The 19,877-nt window shown below is 44.4% G+C and overlaps 1 protein-coding gene across 18 annotated transcripts in view; it reads right to left on the bottom strand.

Moving 5' to 3' along the window:
- The window catches only part of Scm (Polycomb protein Scm), a 426,899-nt gene that overhangs the window by 264,559 nt on the left and 142,463 nt on the right, over positions 1 to 19,877 (bottom strand). For all 18 annotated transcript variants that reach the window (XM_070538219.1, XM_070538231.1, XM_070538222.1 and 15 more), the window contains one exon: positions 5,878 to 6,054. In XM_070538219.1, the coding sequence (XP_070394320.1) occupies positions 5,878 to 6,054 (177 nt within the window). The remainder of the gene's footprint in view (positions 1 to 5,877; positions 6,055 to 19,877) is intronic.

Below are 19,877 nucleotides of genomic sequence, written 5' to 3'. Positions count from 1 at the left end.
AACCTGACGGAGTGCTATCACCGTTCCCAGCAAGTGCTACAAGCGCTTAGTAAGCACGGCATTCGTGTAAACGCAGGGAAATGCAAATTTTTCCAAGAAAATGTTTGTTACTTGGGGCACGAGCTAGACAAGCATGGCGTACACCCAGCAGCGGAAAAAGTAAAGGCGATTCAAGAAGCGCCAAAACCAAGTAATGTGACTCAGCTAAAGGCATTTTTGGGCCTAGTAAACTACTACGCTAAATTTTTGCCTGACCTAGCAAATGTGCTAGAACCTCTCTACCAACTGTTGCGCAAGGGCAGCACATGGAAATGGTCGAGCCAGTGTGACGCATGTTTCAGTCGCTGTAAAAATTTGATCAGTGAAGACACGGTCTTGGAACTGTATGATGTAACGAAGGAAATACAGCTGACATATGACGCTTCTGCTTACGGCTTAGGCGCAGTGCTGTCGCACGTGGTTGAGGGCGTAGACCGACTGATCGCGTTTGCATCGTGGACAATGACGCCTGCTGAGCGTAACTACACGCAAGTGGAAAAAGAAGCGCTTGCAGTTGTTTTTGGAGTGAAGAAATTTCATAAATATCTGTACGGGCGTACGTTTAGTGTAATCACTGATCACCAGTCGCTCACAGTCATACTTGAAGCAAAGCACCAACCAATTGCAGTAGCTGCAGCTCGTGTGCACCGCTGGGGAATTTTTCTTGCTAACTACAGTTTTCGTATTTTGCACAGACCAGGAACAAAGATAGCCAATGCGGATGGTTTATCACGCCTTCCACTGCTGGAAGCCGGTGACGAGGCAGAAGAAATCTTTTATTTTTCGCCTGTCAATAAACTCCCCATAACTGCAAAAGATATCGAGCGTGAAACTGTGAAAGATTCAGTTCTCAGTGCTGTTCGTGAAATGGTATGGCACGGATGGCCGAGGGCTGTGGACGCTCATTATCAGCCTTTCTTCGTGAGGCGATTTGAACTTTCAGTGGATTGCGGCTGTTTGGTGTGGAACAACAGAGTCGTGATACCACATTCGCTTCAAAGTGAAGTTATGTGTTTGTTGCATGAGCAACACATTGGCATTACAAAGATGAAAGCTCTTGCAAGGTCAATGGTTTGGTGGCCAAAGATAGACAACTGCTTGGAACAAACTGTAAAGCAGTGTGAAATTTGTCAAAGCACAAAATCTTTGGTGCCAATAGCGCCGCTTTCATCTTGGAAGTGGTGCACAAGCAGTTGGGAGAGGATACATCTAGACTTTGCTGAAAAAGAAAAAAAGATGTTCCTTTTAGCTGTAGATTCCTATTCCAAATGGTTGTAAATAAGAGTCATGACGTCAACGACCGCGCAAAGCACGATCGAAACAGTGCGCTCGTTGTTCGCAAGTCATGGCCTACCTAAAGAGGTAGTCACTGATAACGGGCCACAGTTTCGTGCAAAAGAGTTTGAGGACTTCCTATTGTCAAACGGGGTTAAGCACACGCTTACTCCACCATATCATCCTCAGTCCAACGGTTCGGCCGAACGTGCGGTTCAAACAGTAAAGTAGTCGCTGTTGAAGCAATTGCTGGAAGGCCAGAGGAATAAAAGTTCCAGGTCACTGCAGCACAGAATTGATAATTTTCTGTTCGCCTATAGAACAACGGCGCATACAATCACCGGCCAAACACCAGCTGAACTCTTTGTGAGGAGGAAGTTGCGCACAAGGTTGTCGTTATTGAAACCAGATATGCAGGATGCAATAAATGCCAAATGTGAGAGTAATGTACGTAGTGCAAACAAGAGGAGGAGTTCACCCAGAGTATTTTCTGTTGGGGATAGAGTGTTTGTGCGTTCAGTATGTGGGAAACAGGTGAAATGGCGTCCAGGCAAGATTGTGGATGTGAAATCGGCAATGACATACCTTGTGGTTGTGGATGGACAGCCGCGGTTTGTGCACGCGGATCATTTGCGACATTCTTGTGTAAAGCCTGGTAGTGTTGTGAAAGAAAAGGATGTACCTTTGCCACATGCAAGTGAACTGCTTGAAAGTGAAAGTTTCCTTGCACCCGCCTCAAACCGGCCAGTGTTGGATCGTAGTGATGGTGGCCCACTCTCGCATGGAGCCCAAAGTGCATCAACGTCAGAACAAAACGATGCTGGTTCACCTGTGCTACCCAGGCGCAGCGCTCGTGATAAGCGGAAGCCGGATCGTCTGACGTATGACAGATTCTGATCTTGTTGGAGGGGAAGTGTTGTATCTGTGCAACGTTTATCAAGCGTATTCTCTTGTTACTGTGCGCCGCGTATCTGATGCACGCGGTCATTGTTCACATGTGCTATTGTATCGCTAGCCAATCGCATGCCTCGGCTGCACCCATGCTCCCTTTATAAGGCAAAGCCACTGAATCGTTGCTGTCTGTTATGTTCATGTTGCTGTCCGAATAAATACTTGACTTCACGGCGTCTCTGGTCAACACCACCGTTCCCTGCTACTAGCAGCGCAATGTGGGCATCACATTTCACTTTGACGGCATCCCACGTCGCCCGCTAACTAGATTTCATTTAGTTTTTTTATAGCGTGTGGGGATGCGCGACCCTCGCGCCTCCCCTGATGTTTTTCCCGCATAGCGCGTCTCCTGTAGTGCGGCTTCGCCGCACACGCGGCGGTCCGAGTGGTATAGGCGCAGTGCGAGAGATGGCGCTAGTGTTGCGCGGCCGCGAGGTTACTTGGGCGCCGAAAGGAAGGCGCTTGCTCACTTGGCTTCGGGACAGCAAGCGGGCTGCACGTGCAGCAACGCTCTTCCCCGGCGGGTCGCCGAAGCAGCGCGGACATCCCGCGCGCGCGGCGACCGATGCTTCGGCGAGACCGTCTCGCGTGGCCGCCTTCGAACGCGCCACGATTCGCGTGACCATACACGCGAACGACCCGGCGTTGGGATCCAGCATGGGGCGAACATATTCGCTCGCTTCCGGTCGCGGTGAGTCGGACTTCTAGATTTGTCGCGCGCCCATCGGCATGTTTTGTGGATAGCAACTCGGCTAGCAGGCACTGATGTATGAAAGGTGCAATAAATGCCTTTGTGATTGTTTGCACTACTGTGTTGTCGTTCCTTTGTCCCAAGAGTACGGGGTGGGAGATATCCCGCATCAGATCCCACATCTGGTGCCCAACGTGGGGCTCTTGGGGCATCGGACGATAGTTTTAACAGTGTTGCTTCGTTCGAGACCTTGGTTTGAACCGAAGCGTAGGCCTAGCGTGAATTTTGATCGCTAGCGTCGGCGGCGTGCTTTCTTGAGCAAGGTGATGGTGGCTGCAGTGTGGTAGAACATGTCAACATGCTAAGCCTTTTCGCAAGTTTTTTTTAATGACATTCGTTGGTACGAGAGCCACGTGGTCTGCATCCTGGGAGAGCGAGGCTGAGCGCCCGCGGAGCGTGGCAAGCCTGAATCGAGTGAGTACGGAAGCCTCGTGGGTGGTCCGAATTTCTTATGTAAATAGCTTCTTCTATCTCTTTGACTCGGATGAAGTCGCGGCTCTGGGAGCCGGGTGGCCGCGGGCCACGGGTGCCACGACGGGCTGACTGGTATTGCGGCCTGGCACCGGGCGCTCCGACACCGTCTGGAACGGTGGGCGCCGTCAACTCGGATGTTGTGTGCACCGAGCGGAGTAGGACCACCTCACAGAGCTGACGTCTCCTCGCGGCTGCCGGTTTTGCGCCCATCTTGGGTGTTGTTGCTTTTGGATGCCGGTTGTTGTCAGAGTAGCGACGCTTTAGGCCTAAGGCTTTACGAAGCTGCCTGTCGCACGTGGATGGACACAACCTGGTGGACCGTGGCGTTGAGGCGTTGCAATTTGCTTCCCTCATTCTATTTAGCCTCGCACAAATTGAAATTACTCGTTCGACTCAAGAAAGCGAGCTTCTTTCACGTGAACTTAGCATCTGAGTAGCTGCCCGATCTTTTGCTAGCCGAGTTGAACATCGTACCACGTGGGCGATGCGCATGCAGAATTCCTCTCCCTTGCACTACTTCAGTGTTTGCCGAGTGTGTTGAGTTTACGCAGTGTGATTGGAGTCACCCCTGGTTTGCCGTCACCTGCACATCGTCTGCGCTGCTGCCCCGGACTACGATCGAGCCACCCCGGGCGATGGTGATGCTGTGGCCAGTTCGGCGCGGCGACTTCGGCGGCCTCCTGTATCCAGCTCACAACCCTCGGCGGCGGACAAAAGAGCCGGCGGTCACCGACAGCTATGGCGGCTCTTCCCAGCAGGGCGCGTCGGCGCGAGCGACGCTTGCTCGTACCGACTACTGCGTCGTCGTCTCCGGAGTCCTGCCCTGGCATCGTGCCGTCGAGCCTGCAAAGCCGCTGCTGTGACCGGCGGACGCCAGCGGTGCACCCAAGGACAGTCGGCTCGCATGTTATGGACAGCGTGTAGACATTTCTTCGGCGCGACCACTGTTGCACTATCTTGTTCGCGAAGCACGGGTTAATGTTAGACCGTGTCACATGTTTCGCCGGAATAAGAAGTGATTTAAGGTTGGGGGGATGTGGGGATGCGCGACCCTCGCGCCTCCCCTGATGTTTTTCCCGCATAGCGCGTCTCCTGTAGTGCGGCTTCGCCGCACACGCGGGGGTCCGAGTGGTACAGGCGCAGTGCGAGAGATGGCGCTAGTGTTGCGCGGCCGCGAGGTTACTTGGGCGCCGAAAGGAAGGCGCTTGCTCTCTTGGCTTCGGGACAGCAAGCGGGCTGCACGTGCAGCAACGCTCTTCCCCGGCGGGTCGCCGAAGCAGCGCGGACATCCCGCGCGCGCGGCGACCGATGCTTCGGCGAGACCGTCTCGCGTGGCCGCCTTCGAACGCGCCACGATTCGCGTGACCATACACGCGAACGACCCGGCGTTGGGATCCAGCATGGGGCGAACATATTCGCTCGCTTCCGGTCGCGGTGAGTCGGAGTTCTAGATTTGTCGCGCGCCCATCGGCATGTTTTGTGGATAGCAACTCGGCTAGCAGGCACTGATGTATGAAAGGTGCAATAAATGCCTTTGTGATTGTTTGCACTACTGTGTTGTCGTTCCTTTGTCCCAAGAGTACGGGGTGGGAGATATCCCGCATCAGATCCCACAAGCGTGAAAGAAGCCTGCAAATACTACACACAAAACTGCCACGCGAGTGGCTACTTGAGGCACTTTGCATGTATTCATGGGCTTCTTTCAGGCTTGGAAAACACTTTTGTGTCGCTCGTATCGAGCAACAGAAAGGTGTATCAGGAGTTTTTCACGTTGCTCTACAGTTTTCTAAGGTAATGTTGATCTAATTATAATATTTCATAAGGTGATGAATTCTTTAGACTAATTGTTTAATTTATGTGGAATTTTTAAAAATCTGAACATCTCCAAGTGACGGCAAACAAAATTACCTTGGTTCTGTCCAGCTATGTGACATTTGTATATGTTTAATGTTTGGCTCAAGTTACATGGGCTCATGTTGCCCTGCATACGAGTCGAGTTCAGAAAACAGGTCGGACCCAAGTCCCTCTCCTGCAAGAATGTAAACTTACTACCTATGGGATTCATTCATTCAGTAAATAAAAGCATGTTTACATAGTAAGCATTTGTTTATTGTTTTCTTGATACCCTCGATAATTTGACATTCGGTTGATTCGGACATCTTTTGCAGACCCGTGAAATCTGAATTAACGAGGTTTACTGTTTAATTTCCATGTTTTTATCATTTTTCGTTAATTTGCGAGTTAGACTGCAGTGTACACCAAGTTTCACCAGGACCCCAACTTTAGATAGAACGAACTTCAGCTACAACAGACCTTTTTTTCGCTGTCAGTCTGTTGTAACAAGCATTGACTGTACATGTGCTCCAGATGGTTCACCCGACACTCACCTGGGAGTCGACCAATCGCCAGAAGTCGTTCTTGTTGTCGCCCCCGTCGAGGCGCAGCCGCAGCCGGGGACCCTGGATGCCCACCACTGTTGCGATGCATGTGGAGGTCACATTGCGCGGGTCCTGGGCCTCCAGCTTCATGCCCGCACAAAACTCATTCTTGGGCGGCACCGGGTTCTGTCATCCACAACAGCACCAGCACAGGGCTCTCTCAACAACGAGAAAAAATAGATTCAACCGGCTCAAGTCAAGGTTACAAATACCGAGAAACAATGCGTCCTAACAAAAGCTTATCGAAAAATTATTGAGTAGGTAAAATTTAAGGCACTGTCATTTTCAAGTGCCCCTATAAATGATATATCGAATGGCAAGAGTTATACAGCAGTGTAAATGACTAAGAGCGTTTTACAGCAAATTTTGTAGCAGGCAGTGCCAAAACAACATTTGATTATGAGGCACGCGATAGTTCGAAAGGACACTGAGGTGAGTGGCCTGCAAAAATGGAAGCGAGAAGGATGCACAGGATAGTGCCAATGATGCCTGCACCAGTGGCGTACCAACTATTTTTCGAGTGGGGGTAGGGGGCAAGCCTCCCTCTCTCTCTCTCTCTCTCTCTCTCTCTCTCTCTCTATATATATATATATATATATATATATATATATATATATATATATATATATATATATATATATATATATATACACACACACACACACACAACTCTTGCTGAGGCTGCAAAATGCCTCAATGAGAGTTATTTTTCTCGTTGACCAGCCTGATTATCAGTCACAAATAATAATTACAATCTAGTATTGCAAAAACTTTTTGAAGAATGTCGCTGACGTGAAACATAAGGTCACTAAAATTCCCGCTAACATTTAGCACATTTCAGTGAATTTCACTTAATTTTAAATAATGCAGGCATTTTGGAACACTATATTATAGGCTAACGTGAGGTTATCTAGACGTTTCAGGTTTGTGTAATGTCCATGCAGGTGACTGATAAACAGTGAATATAGCGAAACAGTGTACATAACCTTTATTTTTAATTTGCGTCCATTTATTTATTTATTTATTCATTCATACTGCAATCCCAAATAGAATTTTGGCAGAGCGAATTATAAAACAAAACTAATTACAACATTTGCAAAAATGTAACAAATGCATAACTTGCAAGAAGTATTACTGCCAAGGCCAAGAAATGCCAAAATTTTATTAAGTATACTAGTCGTTTCATTAGTCAAGATGCACAGAGCTTATATTAAAATTCATCTGTAGGGATGCTTCAACAGTGCATCAAAAAATTCACATCAAAAATTATTTGCGCATCAAAAATCATTTGAATTACAGAAAAATGGAAATGCTTATTAATGAAATATTGAGGGAATCGTGGCCGAAATTTCACTTGCTATTTTAGTGGTGGCGCTGCCACCGGTAGGGCAGAATAATCTAGCAGGTCCAAAAAGTAAGGCTCTGAAACATCGCTCGACAACTATATATTTGTACCCTGTTGAGATCAATGCAACATTACATTGGACGCAAATGAGAAGTCGTAAAATTATTGCCGCCAATACAACAATCATAACCAAACTTGCGAAATCTACCATTTTACGATAAAATCGTAAAAGCTGCCAGATGTGAAATACGGACACAAGTCACAGCATATAAAAAAGAAACACAATTTCAGCACACTAGTTTCGAAACAAAAGAGTCAACATTTGGTTGAAGAACTTTATCATTAGTGTTCCAATCACTAACAACTCTAGGAAAGAAGGAGTACTTGAAGCAATTAATGCATGTGCAAAAGGGAGTAACGGTTAAATTATGCCTTCGTCTGGTGGCATATATGGATAACAAAGGCCACTTTTGATGTATCAGTGTTGTAGTGCACATAAGTTGGCCGGTAAAGATTAATACGAGAACAGAGATTCCTCTGGGACTGGGCAGGTAATTAGCCTTGGCAAAAAGGGCTTTTTTCGAAGAACACCCCAACCATTTTACGTAAAGCAGACATAATTCTTCGTTGTATTTTCTGTTTTGTCATCAGTTTTACTCAAAGAATCGCAGATTACAGACGCATGCTCTACTAATGGTAAGACAACAGTGTTATAGGCTAGCAACCCAAGATGAGGGGTTGATAAGTTAAAGCCCTTTGGAGAGAGGACAGGTGTCCACTTGCCAGAATTGATATTAAATTTCCGGAAGTCTCGATTCAGCTTTTCTCAGTCAGAGCAACTTCTAATCTCCTAGCAACAACACAACTGTCAGCGCACAATTTCATTTTAGCTGAAATACCTGTTACTTTGTCAATGAATATGAGAAATAAAAGCGGCCCAAGCACAGGTCTCTGTAGAATTCCAGAGTCTACTGATATGATCTCAACCTGGTGATGTGGGTCTTTACCGCAAGAATCAGGAAACAACGCCGAAGCCGGACAACGTGATGATAAAAAAAAGTAGGCAAAATTGTATTCACTTCATTGGTACCTGGTGGCGACTCTCATCTGAGTTTCGAGTGGCTCTGATTAACACGGGGTCCTGTGCTCATCGCCGTCTTCTTTGGGAGCCTGTGGAAATATCAGTGCTCTTGTAAGCTTCTGCCGTTGAGCTCCTGTCCTTCAGTTTGCCTTCTCTTCCCCCACCTTTTTGTGTCAGCTCTGGGAAAAAGGGGCGACACCATTTCGGAGAAGAGAGAAATTATGTCAACATGGGGATGCCTGCTTGAACACTTCTCACACCTGACAGGTCAATCATACAGGGGCTAAGACGGCCTTAATTACCCCTTGTGGTCTTGTGGTTGCTGACGTCTTCCCGGGGAGCCTGTGGAAGCATTAGTGCATTCGCCAGGCTCTGTCGCTGACGGCCTCCTACCCTTCAGTTTGTCATCTCTTCGTCCATCCCTTTGTGTCAGCTCGGGGAATAAAAGGGTGACGCCGTTTCAGAGAAGAGGGCAATTATGTTGACATGGGGACGCCCGCTTCAACACTTCTCACGCTTGACAGGTCGATGTTCAGGCTTACTAAGTAACCTTCTTTTCTGGGACGAGGCAAATCATCTTGTTATGGGAACGTACGCCTCGACGTCTCTCACACCCAAGAGGTCAATCATAACACTACTGAAAGTTCTTCTGAAGAGTGCCCTTTCTCAACAACATATTGCTGCCAGTTTATTAGGTTTGCTGACAACCAGGGTATCAAATGTGTTTTTGAGGACTCCATTTGGTTTATAAAGTATCTTTTTGTGGGAAGCTTTCTCATATGCTCTGTTGAAATCCATGAAAAATTGCATCAGTTTGGTTACCATTATTAATTACAACTGTAAAATCATGAGCAGTTTCCGTTGTCTGAGTAGATGAACAAAAACTTCAATAAACCCATGTTGATATCGTATTTACGTGATGGACAGTGACAGTTGAAATTCTGTGCTTACTTTCAGATTGGAAGATTTCAAATAAAACAGGATTCAAAGGAACACAAATAAACTAGATTTCCTAGCACAAAAAGGCTCTTAGTCTACATTTTCCCTAAATATTTCTGGTTCTCAACCTTCGTGATAGAACTAATGTCTTGCCCGCATGTTGTTAACACGCCAATGACAATTACCCGAGCTTTATGCAGTTCAAGTACTATGTTTCCGCCTTTGATCTACCTAAAAGCCGCCGTAAAGTATTAACTGGTCGGAAAGCGATCAGAAACAGAAGCAATCTGTTCAGATTCATGTGGACCAACTCAAACGCTCCAAAGTCTACGCCTTTATAGTCTACCTGAACATAAAATTTATTCCAATTGATGTTGGGAGATCATTGACTGCTGTGCTAGCGAATGTACTCCGATCAAGTGCACTTAATGATGCCTCAGAACCGGCAGAGTCTTAACCCACTCAAATCGGTTTGTAGAGAATAAGAAAACAATTTTGTGAACACAATATGAAGGCTGATCGACCACTGTGCTTCGAAACACAATTACAAAGTGAAGACTGCCAATGTGAAGGCAACCAATGCTTTTTCGAGCCTACTGATGCAAATGAAGTTTATAACATGTACATGGGAATTAGTAACAGCAAAGCCTTAGATATCAACAGTATGCAGATGAAACCATTGAAATATGTGTTACCAATAATTTGTCCCTTGATTTCACACATCTACAATCTTGCATTTGAGTGCGGGGTTTTCCCCAATGCAATGAAAACTGCAAAAGTATCTGTCATTTGTAAAGGGGGCAACCAAAATGTACCAACAAATTACAGACCGATGTCAGTACTCCCTGTGCTTTCCAAAGGTCTGGAAAAAGTCATTTTTTCAAGAATAAGTAAGTTTTTTGACAAACATAAGGCAATATCTGAGTCACAATTTGGTTTCAGAACTGGTAAATCTACACAAACAGCATTATTAAAATGAAGGAAATAATTTTGAACAATATTAATAAGAGCTTGTAGACGGTGGGCCTTTTCCTTGATTTTAGTAAAGCTTTTGACTGCTTAAATCATACGATTCTTGTTAACAAACTTAAAATGTATGGAATCCGTGGTAGACCACATACATTGCTTGAAGGATATCACCAAAACTGAAGCCAGTCGGTGTCTTTAGATAACAAACTTTCATCTCTTTTGCCTATCAGTTGTGATGTGCCACAAGGGAGCATATTGGGACTCCTTTTGTTCAATACGTACATAAATGATATCATAAGCATAGATCTTTCCATTGATTTTGTGATATATGCAGATGATAGCACAATACTTCTTTCAGGCCCTAACCTTAATGATTTAATGGTGAAATGTAATGAGCTACTGATTAAATTGTCTAGGTGGTCAAGGATGAATAAATTAAGAATTAATCCTACAAAGTCCAAGGCTATAATATTTCGTGCAAGAAACGAACCGATGGTACCGCATTGCATGCTTCACTTTGAAGTTCACCAAATAGAAATAGTTGAAGTCCACAAGATACTTGGAGTATATGTTTCCTGTTATTTAAACTCGGATGCCCATACTGACTTTGTCTGCAAGAAACTCTCTTCTATCTGTGGGATTCTATCACGATGTCGTGAAACTTTACCTTTAAAATGTAAATTACATGTTTATTACGCATTTTTTTTTTCATGTTAACTACTGCAATTTAGTATGGGCCACAATGACCAAAACTAACATAAATAAGGTTCTAGTACTGCAAAAGAAAATTGTTCAAATAATCGCCAATATTGATAATACAACTACCCCCAAGTATGCTATTGAAGCACATAACATCGTCCGGGTCAACCATTTGTACCACTTTAAGTGACAAAAAATTTATTTTTTGACGGCATCCATTGCCGATTTTTATTCGACTCTGGCATTTTTGGACATGCATCATGCTAACATACACACATGAACTTTTAATACATGCAATATACCACGTTTTTTTACTACTATAAATTACAAATGTTGTCTTACAATCTGCCCCATGTTTTAAACACATATAAACACACAATAGGATATACCAAAGCTGAGCTGCGGAAATATTTCGTTGAAATGTGATTTTGTCTTTTTTATGTTTTGCTTGATTATTCCTATTTAATTCTGAACATTTGTATGACCATTTCAGCGTTTCTATTTTCGCTTTCATTGTTTAAAGTTTATTGCAATAGATTATTAGACTCTGTATGTATAACTGGTGAATGTTTTTTTCTTTATTGACAGTAACTATTGTATGTGTGTCTGATTTCTGTACCACTCGTGTACTACTGCTTGTAGGGGTTTTCTGGACATAGTCAAGCTGCTCATGCAGCTTTTTGCCAGAAAACCCTCCAGTTGAACCTGGAAAATAAACTTACTTACTTACTTACTTACTTACTTATCATGATGATGGAGCCTATGCTTCATACAGCGATTATTGGCCACCGACGTAGCTTTTGAATAATGAGCTCCATTCTAAAAGGCCATGTTTCAGGCAATTTTTCTAGCTTCTAAGTCACTAAAATGTCGCCAACTGTTTATTCAAGTCGTTAAAATATTCAACCGATCGCTAAATAGAAAAGTTTGTCATTAACAGACAAGAAAATTCGTAAATCTAGCGACAAAATAGCTTAAATGGCAACACTGATTACAGACCGTTATTATAAGGAACAAAGCGGATTTTGTGTTTTCCTATGGTTAGGTTACACAACCCCAATAAACACGAGATGATGCAAGCAGCGGAATATGAAAGTTGTTTTGGACCACCCGAAGACCCCTCAGCAAAGTAGGAGTGCAAGGTGCGTCGCACAGACGGTCTGTAACGATTTGGTTACACGGGACCTTTGCTCCCGCGACTTCTCATTCTCGTGCTTGGTGGACCACTTCCTGGTTAGCCCTAGCGCAGCTGGCGTGCGTAATCAATCGGTCTTGCGGTGAGCCTTTGCCCATAAGCACCGCGACTGTCATGCTTGGGTGAATAAACCCGCGTTTGTTAGCGATCTGACTCTAGAGCCTTCTCTACGCCATGTCGGAGAGTTGACTAACCTTGCTATAGCGCCTTTGTGCATTGCAGAGTGGTTGCAGAGTGGAGGAACGTCGTGCCCCTTCCTGACCATCGCTCATAGAGTGAGCCTTGTGCACACCCATCTCCACATAACTGGCGCCCAACTTGGTTTTGGCATGGCATCAGAGCAGGCCCCTTCATGGCCCTTGTTTCTGGTTGACTCTTTGCCACGGACTTGACAGCATGAGGTATGTTCGCCTCTGCGACCCTGCTTTCGGCCACCGGGAGCAATCCCTTCTTTGGACAACCCATTGGTGATGTCGACCGCTCGGATGTGTACCCTAGTTCTAGCCATGCCAGTTTCAGGTTTCCTCAACTGTTTGAGTCACGTGCGGAGCAGGTGCCTACTAGCCCCTTTGACATGCTGTTCCCGCTCGCTGGCTCCTTTTTGTCCCAAGCACAACCGAGTACCCCATGTGCCGTACCGGAGCCACCCTGCTTAGGTGCTGGCACAAGCTCACTCAGTGGCCTCTTTTTGTCCCAAGCACCTTTCTCGGACGAATTCACCGCAGAGCAGACTCCCTGCTCTGACTTAGGTGCGGGCTGGCTTGCTGGCCCCTCTTTGTCCCGAGCGCAGTTCGATGTCCAGCATGCCACAGTGGAGCCTCCCTGCTTTGCTGTTGGTTCAAAACCCCTCGCTGGCTTCTCCTTGTCCCGAGTGCAGTTGGCAGACAAGATCGAGCGTGAGCGTATACCACGTCCCCCTTAATACAGCTGATCCTAGATATCATCATACCTTGCTGGTGAAGCAGTGCGCTGACACGAACACAGTGAAGACAAACAGGAAAAGATTACACTCGCTGCACTCGCAACTTTGCGAGTGCAGCGAGTGTAATCTTTTCCTGTTTGTCTTCACTGTGTTCGTGTAAGTGCACTGCTTCACCAGCAAGGTATGATCATCACTCACCAACTAGCCCAACTTTCCACTTTACTGATCCTAGATATATCGAACTCCGACATATTGAATTATTGTCTATATTGGACAGGCACAAAATCCCCTTGCAAATTCCGTGAGAAAGTACAGCAATGTACTACCCTTACATCGAACTTTCATTCACTGCCACATAAAATACACGTAACTTTGCACCATGCCATGCTCCTGCAAGTGTGTTTCTCCCAACAAAGACGCGATCCCTTTTCGAGTCGTCAGCAATATCTAATGCTGACCAATTTGAGATGGCACTGCTTTGGCAGACGCTGTCGAACAAGAGGTTGAATCCAATGGGCAGCACATGCCATGGAGGAAAAATGACTAGGGGGCTCTCTGTTTTGCTTGCTTAGCATATGGATGGCTCGTTCAAGGTGAAGTCGTATGTTATCGGCAAGGACCGATCACCACTCTGCTTCAAGAATGCTAAAGGCCTCCTGGCCTGATATGCATTCCACAAGTATGGATGACATCCGATCTTTTGTCTCAGTCGTTCTGGGCATCAGATGTCAAACTGATATGCTATGCCACCGGGTTTGTCTTCTTGCAGACAATGGCTTTCTTCAAACGCTATTTTAGTATTCTGCAAGCTGCCAAAACGAATTCGACACCAGCCTTCACTTGGACGGACCTCTACATGGCCGTTTGAATTTAACAAGACCACTGCTCACCACATCCGCCCTTCGCAGAAAGACATGGCTCACTGCCGCACTTGGTGTTCCACGGCGCCATTTTGCTGCTTCAATCACATCTTCTGCGCTTGGAAGAAAATTGCTCCAAAATCTGTTACAGCCACCACATTTAGAGAATGTCTGGTTTATTTTGCTTCCACATCCGATGCAGTAAAAGCGTAAATCGAGTATAAAAAATTTGTATGTGCAGGAACCACAGAGTGAATTTTTTGAGTTTCTTGCACTCAGAAGACTTCTTGGACTTTTTGACTTCACCCTTAAACACTGAGCACAGCCTCGAAGTGTTCTGCTGTGAAGTGTTCAGTGGTGTTCACTGAAAAAAACTAGCACATTCGGATGCCTGCACGCTTCTTTTGAGCCTGGTACTCTGGTTGCCATGGCTACAACAACAGAGCAGAGTCTGGCAAGCGGGAAGCTTTCTTATGTTTTACTATCAGCTCCTGCTTTAAAAGTGTGGACAAATAAGCCCATCTGGTGCGAGAAACCCAAACAACTAGCAAATAGACTGCAGTGTACTGCAATCTATGAAATAACTTGTCAAAATATATGCTCCAAGGACAGCCACCTGCACTTTGGCCTGGCCGGCTCAATGCCGGTCATAGAAGCAAATGCACTAAAGTGGTGCCAACTCCCCCTCAATGTCTGCACCAACCAAGGTGGCAAAGAAGCCAATAAAGTGCCAGAAAGCAACTTTCGGGAAAAATCATTCAGCTATTGCAGTGCTGTCTACTTCTGTTATGTTACGAAGGGGTGAATATTCAGTGCATGCACTACTGAGTTTTGTCTATCCGTGGCAGCAGCATAACAGTGGTTGAGATGTGGACTGCCTTGGTCAGGTGTTCTCTAATAGGGTTCTGCAGAAGCATCCCTGGGGACCCCAAAGCCCCTGCATGTACGTGCATGCTCACCCAAGCAAAGTAAGAGCTCATCGTTAAGTAGTTTTTTAAGAAGCTACCAACTAACCTAGCTTTATTCGTCCATTGGCAGCGGCATGTCCTCTACTTTGCTGCATGCTCTGTTATTGCTACAGATGGTGCATTAGAAGCTGCAGAACTGTAAAATGATGTTTTGTTAGTAGCAAACTGTTTAGCGGCTTTAATGTGTTACATATCGTCAAGACCCACACTGCATGTGATTGTCAATCTGCCTGCAGGTTGTTTTTTTTTTTTTCATGTTGCCATATTCCACCCAAGTCGTTTTTTCGGTTTTAATGTATGAAACATTTTATTCCAGCCGGCGATCGCTTCAGTGGCAGTAAAAGGAAGCTACATCATTAGCTATCTTGTAACCAAACAGGTGAAGCCTCACACCATCTGCACCTTGCAAGTTGTCAACTGTCATCGGCAATGGGCACTTGAAGAAACTGGAAAAATATCATGTTCCAATGACACGATTTCACTAAGAGTGAGAGAAATGGTGTCCGATATGCAAAGCCAGATAATTAAAAATGGGAAATTTTCTCTGGCCATGTATGAGAGCTGTGATGTGTTCAGCCATCCACAGCCTTTGTGTTTATGCTTTTTGTGGATAACATGGTCATCATCCAAGAGCTGCTTTTGTGCAAAGAGCTCCAAATAACAGTGAAAGGACACGATTCCAACATGCCCACGAATCTAATGCACACCCAATTTTCACAAGCTTATACTAGTAAGAAAATAAACATGCACTTGAACATAACATGAACAGCAACGCATGCGTCAGTAAACCTTCCATTTCATTATGCTCAAAAGAGCTCAATTATCTTTGTTCGTGCTGAACGTGTACATGTGTGTGAACATGTGAGTCAAAAAGCTGCTTACGTGTAGTTCCCACATTATAATTTTTGTTCGTTTTTACCGAAATTTTACACATGCTTTATGATGTTCCGAGGGTGTATATGTTTATTTATTTTATTTATTTATTTATACAATACTGCAGGCCCAAATGAGGGCCCAAGCAGGAGCAACAGAATACATAAATATTTACGTATGCACGTATATATATATATATATATATATATATATATATATATATATCATCATCAGCCTGGTTACGCCCACTGCAGGGCAAAGGCCTCTCCCATATTTCTCCAACAACCCCGGTCATGTACTAATTGTGGCCACGCCGTCCCTGCAAACTTCTTAATCTCATCCGCCCACCTAACTTTCTGCCGCCCCCTGCTACGCTTCCCTTCCCTTGGGATTTAGTCCGTAACCCTTATTGACCATCGGTCATCTTCCCTCCTCATTACATGTCCTGCCCATGCCCATTTCTTTTTCTTGATTTCAACTAACATGTCATTAACTCGCGTTTGTTCCCTGACCCAATCTGCTCTTTTCTTATCCCTTAACGTTACACCTGTCATTCTTCTTTCCATAGCTCGTTGCGTCGTCCTCAATTTGAGTAGAACTCTTTTCGTAAGCCTCCAGGTTTCTGCCCCATAGGTGAGTACTGGTAAGACACAGCTATTATATACTTTTCTCTTGAGGGATAATGGTAACCTGCTGTTCATGATCTGAGAATGCCTGCCAAAAGCACCCCAGCCCATTCTTATTCTCCTGATTATTTCCGTCTCATGATCCGGATCCGCCATCACTACCTGCCCCAAGTAGGTGTATTCCCTTACGACTTCCAGTGCCTCACTGCCTATTGTAAATTGCTGTTCTCTTCCGAGACTGTTAAACATTACTTTAGTTTTCTGCAGATTAATTTTTAGACCCACTCTTCTGCTTTGCCTTTCCAGGTCAGTGAGCATGCATTGCAATATCATCAGCGAATCGCAAGTTACTAAGGTACTCTCCATTAACTTTTATCCCCAATTCGTCCCAATCCAGGTCTCTGAATACCTCCTGTAAACATGCTGTGAATAGCATTGGGGAGATCGTATCTCCCTGCCTGACGCCTTTCTTTATTGGGATTTTGTTGCTTGCTTTATGGAGGACTACGGTGGCTGTGGAGCCGCTATAGATATCTTTCAGTATTTTTACATACGGCTCGTCTACACCCTGATTCCGTAATGCCTCCATGACTGCTGAGGTTTCGACAGAATCAAACGCTTTCTCGTAATCAATGAAAGCTATATATAAGGGTTGGTTATATTCCGCACATTTCTCTATCACCTGATTGATAGTGTGAATATGATCTATTGTTGAGTAGCCTTTACGGAATCCTGCCTGGTCCTTTGCTTGACAGAAGTCTAAGGTGTTCCTGATTCTATTTGCAATTACCTTAGTAAATAGTTTGTAGGCAACGGACAGTAAGCTGATTGGTCTATAATTTTTCAAGTCTTTGGCATCTCTTTTCTTATGAATTAGGATTATGTTAGCGTTCTTCCAAGATTCCGGTACGCTCGAGGTCATGAGGCATTGCGTATACAGAGTGGCCAGTTTCTCTAGAACAATCTGTCCACCATCCTTCAACAAATCTGCTGTTACCTGATCCTCCCCAGCTGCCTTCCCCCTTTGCATATCTCCCAAGGCTTTCTTTACTTCTTCTGGCGTTACCTTTGGGATTTCGAATTCCTCTAGACTATTTTCCCTTCCATTATCGTCGTGGGTGCCACTGGTACTGTATAAATCTCTATAGAACTCCTCAGCCACTTGAACTATCTCATCCATATTAGTAATGATATTGCCGGCTTTGTCTCTTAACGCATACATCTGATTCTTGCCGATTCCTAGTTTCTTCTTCACTGTGTTTAGGCTTCCTCCGTTCCTGAGAGCATGTTCAATTCTATCCATATTATACTTCCTTATGTCAACTGTCTTACGCTTGTTGATTAACTTCGAAAGTTCTGCCAGTTCTATTCTAGCTGTAGGGTTAGAGGCTTTCATACATTGGCGTTTCTTGATCAGATCTTTCGTCTCCTGCGATAGTTTGCTGGTATCCTGCCTAATGGAGTTACCACCAACTTCCATTGCACACTCCTTAATGATACCCACAAGATTGTCGTTCATTGTTTCAACACTAAGGTCCTCTTCCTGAGTTAAAGCTGAATACCTGTTCTGTAGCTTGATCTGGAATTCTTCTATTTTCCCTCTTACCGCTAACTCATTAATCGGCTTCTTGTGTACTAGTTTCTTCCGTTCCCTCCACAGGTCTAGGCTAATTCGAGTTCTTACCACCCTGTGGTCACTGCAGCGCACTTTGCCGAGCACATCCACATCTTGTATGATATATATATATATACAGACATGAAAAGAAAATACAAAAGCAATGCAACATATGTAAATATCATAAGAAAACAAAAAATGAAAGCGACAACTAATATGATTAAGAGAAGGTACACTGAAGGAAGGCAACTTGACAAACATTAGAACAGTATCACATGCATATATGAGCACTTGCAACCACTATCAAGAGAGGGCAAAAAAGAAGTACCAGAAGTTGAACGAGCGCTCATTGCAAAATACTGAAAATAATAGAATAAGGATGATGCGGAAAGTATTATACAATATGCATGTGTAAAAAAAGAAAAGGAAAACAATAACAAGGCTTGCCGATGTGGCAATACCCCCAGTATCTGTGTTTATCTATTGTGATAATGGCAGGCTGTTCCAAACTGTTACAGTGCGAGGGAAGAAGGAAAACTTAAAAAGGTTTGTTCGGGTGTTATAAGGCGTTAAAGAATCAGCGTGACGATGCTGTGTTCGGCGCGCTGTAAGTGGTTTAACATAAGCCTGTGGCTGGAGGGACAAACAGTTGTTTTTAAGCAAGAAAAGAAATTTCAGTCGTATTTTCCTGTGTAGTTGTAGCGTTTGGATATTATGTTGATTCATTAGGCTAGTAGGAGAGTCACTCAGTCTATATTTAGAAAAAATAAACCTGACAGCTTTACGTTGGACCATCTCTAAAGTGTTAATGTTAATTTTCTTATAGGGATCCCACACAATGCATGCATATTCCAGTTTCGGTCGGATGAGTGAAGTGTAAGCCAGTAATTTAGTACTAGAGGGAGTGTGCTTTAGTTTGTGCCAGAGAAGACAAAGCTTCCTGAAAGACGAGTTACATACGTTAGAAATGTGGCTATTCCAGCTGAGGTCACTAGTTATTGTGATTCCAAGACATATATATTGGCTGACCTTGGTCAGCGGTTCAGAGCCGAGGTTATAGACAAACGACATTTTATTTATTTTTTTGTTATGGACATATAAACAGTTTTTTCTCTGTTCAATTCCATACCCCACCGACTGCACCAGGAAAGAATATTTTGAAGGTCAGTGTTAAGCATTAATTGATCTTCGTGGCAAGTAACCTCGTTAAACAATACACAATCGTCAGCAAATAGTCTAACTTGAACAGGATGAGAAATTTTGTTATTGATGTCATTTATGTAAATTAGAAATAGTAAAGGTCCTAGCACGCTACCTTGACGTATTCCAGAGGTTACTGAAAGTTTGTTAGAAGAGTAATTATCAATTGAAACAAACTGTTTGCGATTAGACAGATAAGCCGCCACCCAGTTAATAATGTAGGCTGGAAGATCTATTGACTGTAGTTTTTCTATAAGTTTATTGTGAGGTACAAGGTCAAATGCTTTTTTAAAGTCTAAAAATTAAAAATATTACGTCAATTTGGCTTGACTTGTCAAGAGCACTTGCAAAGTTGTGTACGATTGTGGTTAATTGTGTCACAGTAGAGAAACCCTTCCGGAAACCATGCTGATGAGGAGACAGTACGTTGTTGTCACTTAGGAATTTGGTTATTTCATTAGCTATAATATGTTCGATTACTTGCAACATGATGAAGTTAATGATATAGGACGATAACTAGTTACTAGGGTTCTGTCACCTTTTTTCGGTATGGGAACGACACGTGCAGTTAGCCAGTCTGTAGGAAGATTAGCCGAAAATAACGAGGAACGAAAGATAACAATAAGAAAAGGGGCTAATGCTTCAGCATATCTGCAC

This window comes from Dermacentor albipictus, chromosome 5 (assembly GCF_038994185.2).
Source record: "Dermacentor albipictus isolate Rhodes 1998 colony chromosome 5, USDA_Dalb.pri_finalv2, whole genome shotgun sequence".
NCBI classification, from domain to species: Eukaryota; Metazoa; Arthropoda; class Arachnida; order Ixodida; family Ixodidae; genus Dermacentor; species Dermacentor albipictus.
Note: the sequence above shows the minus strand (reverse complement) of the source record. Positions and strands in the feature narration are given on the sequence as shown.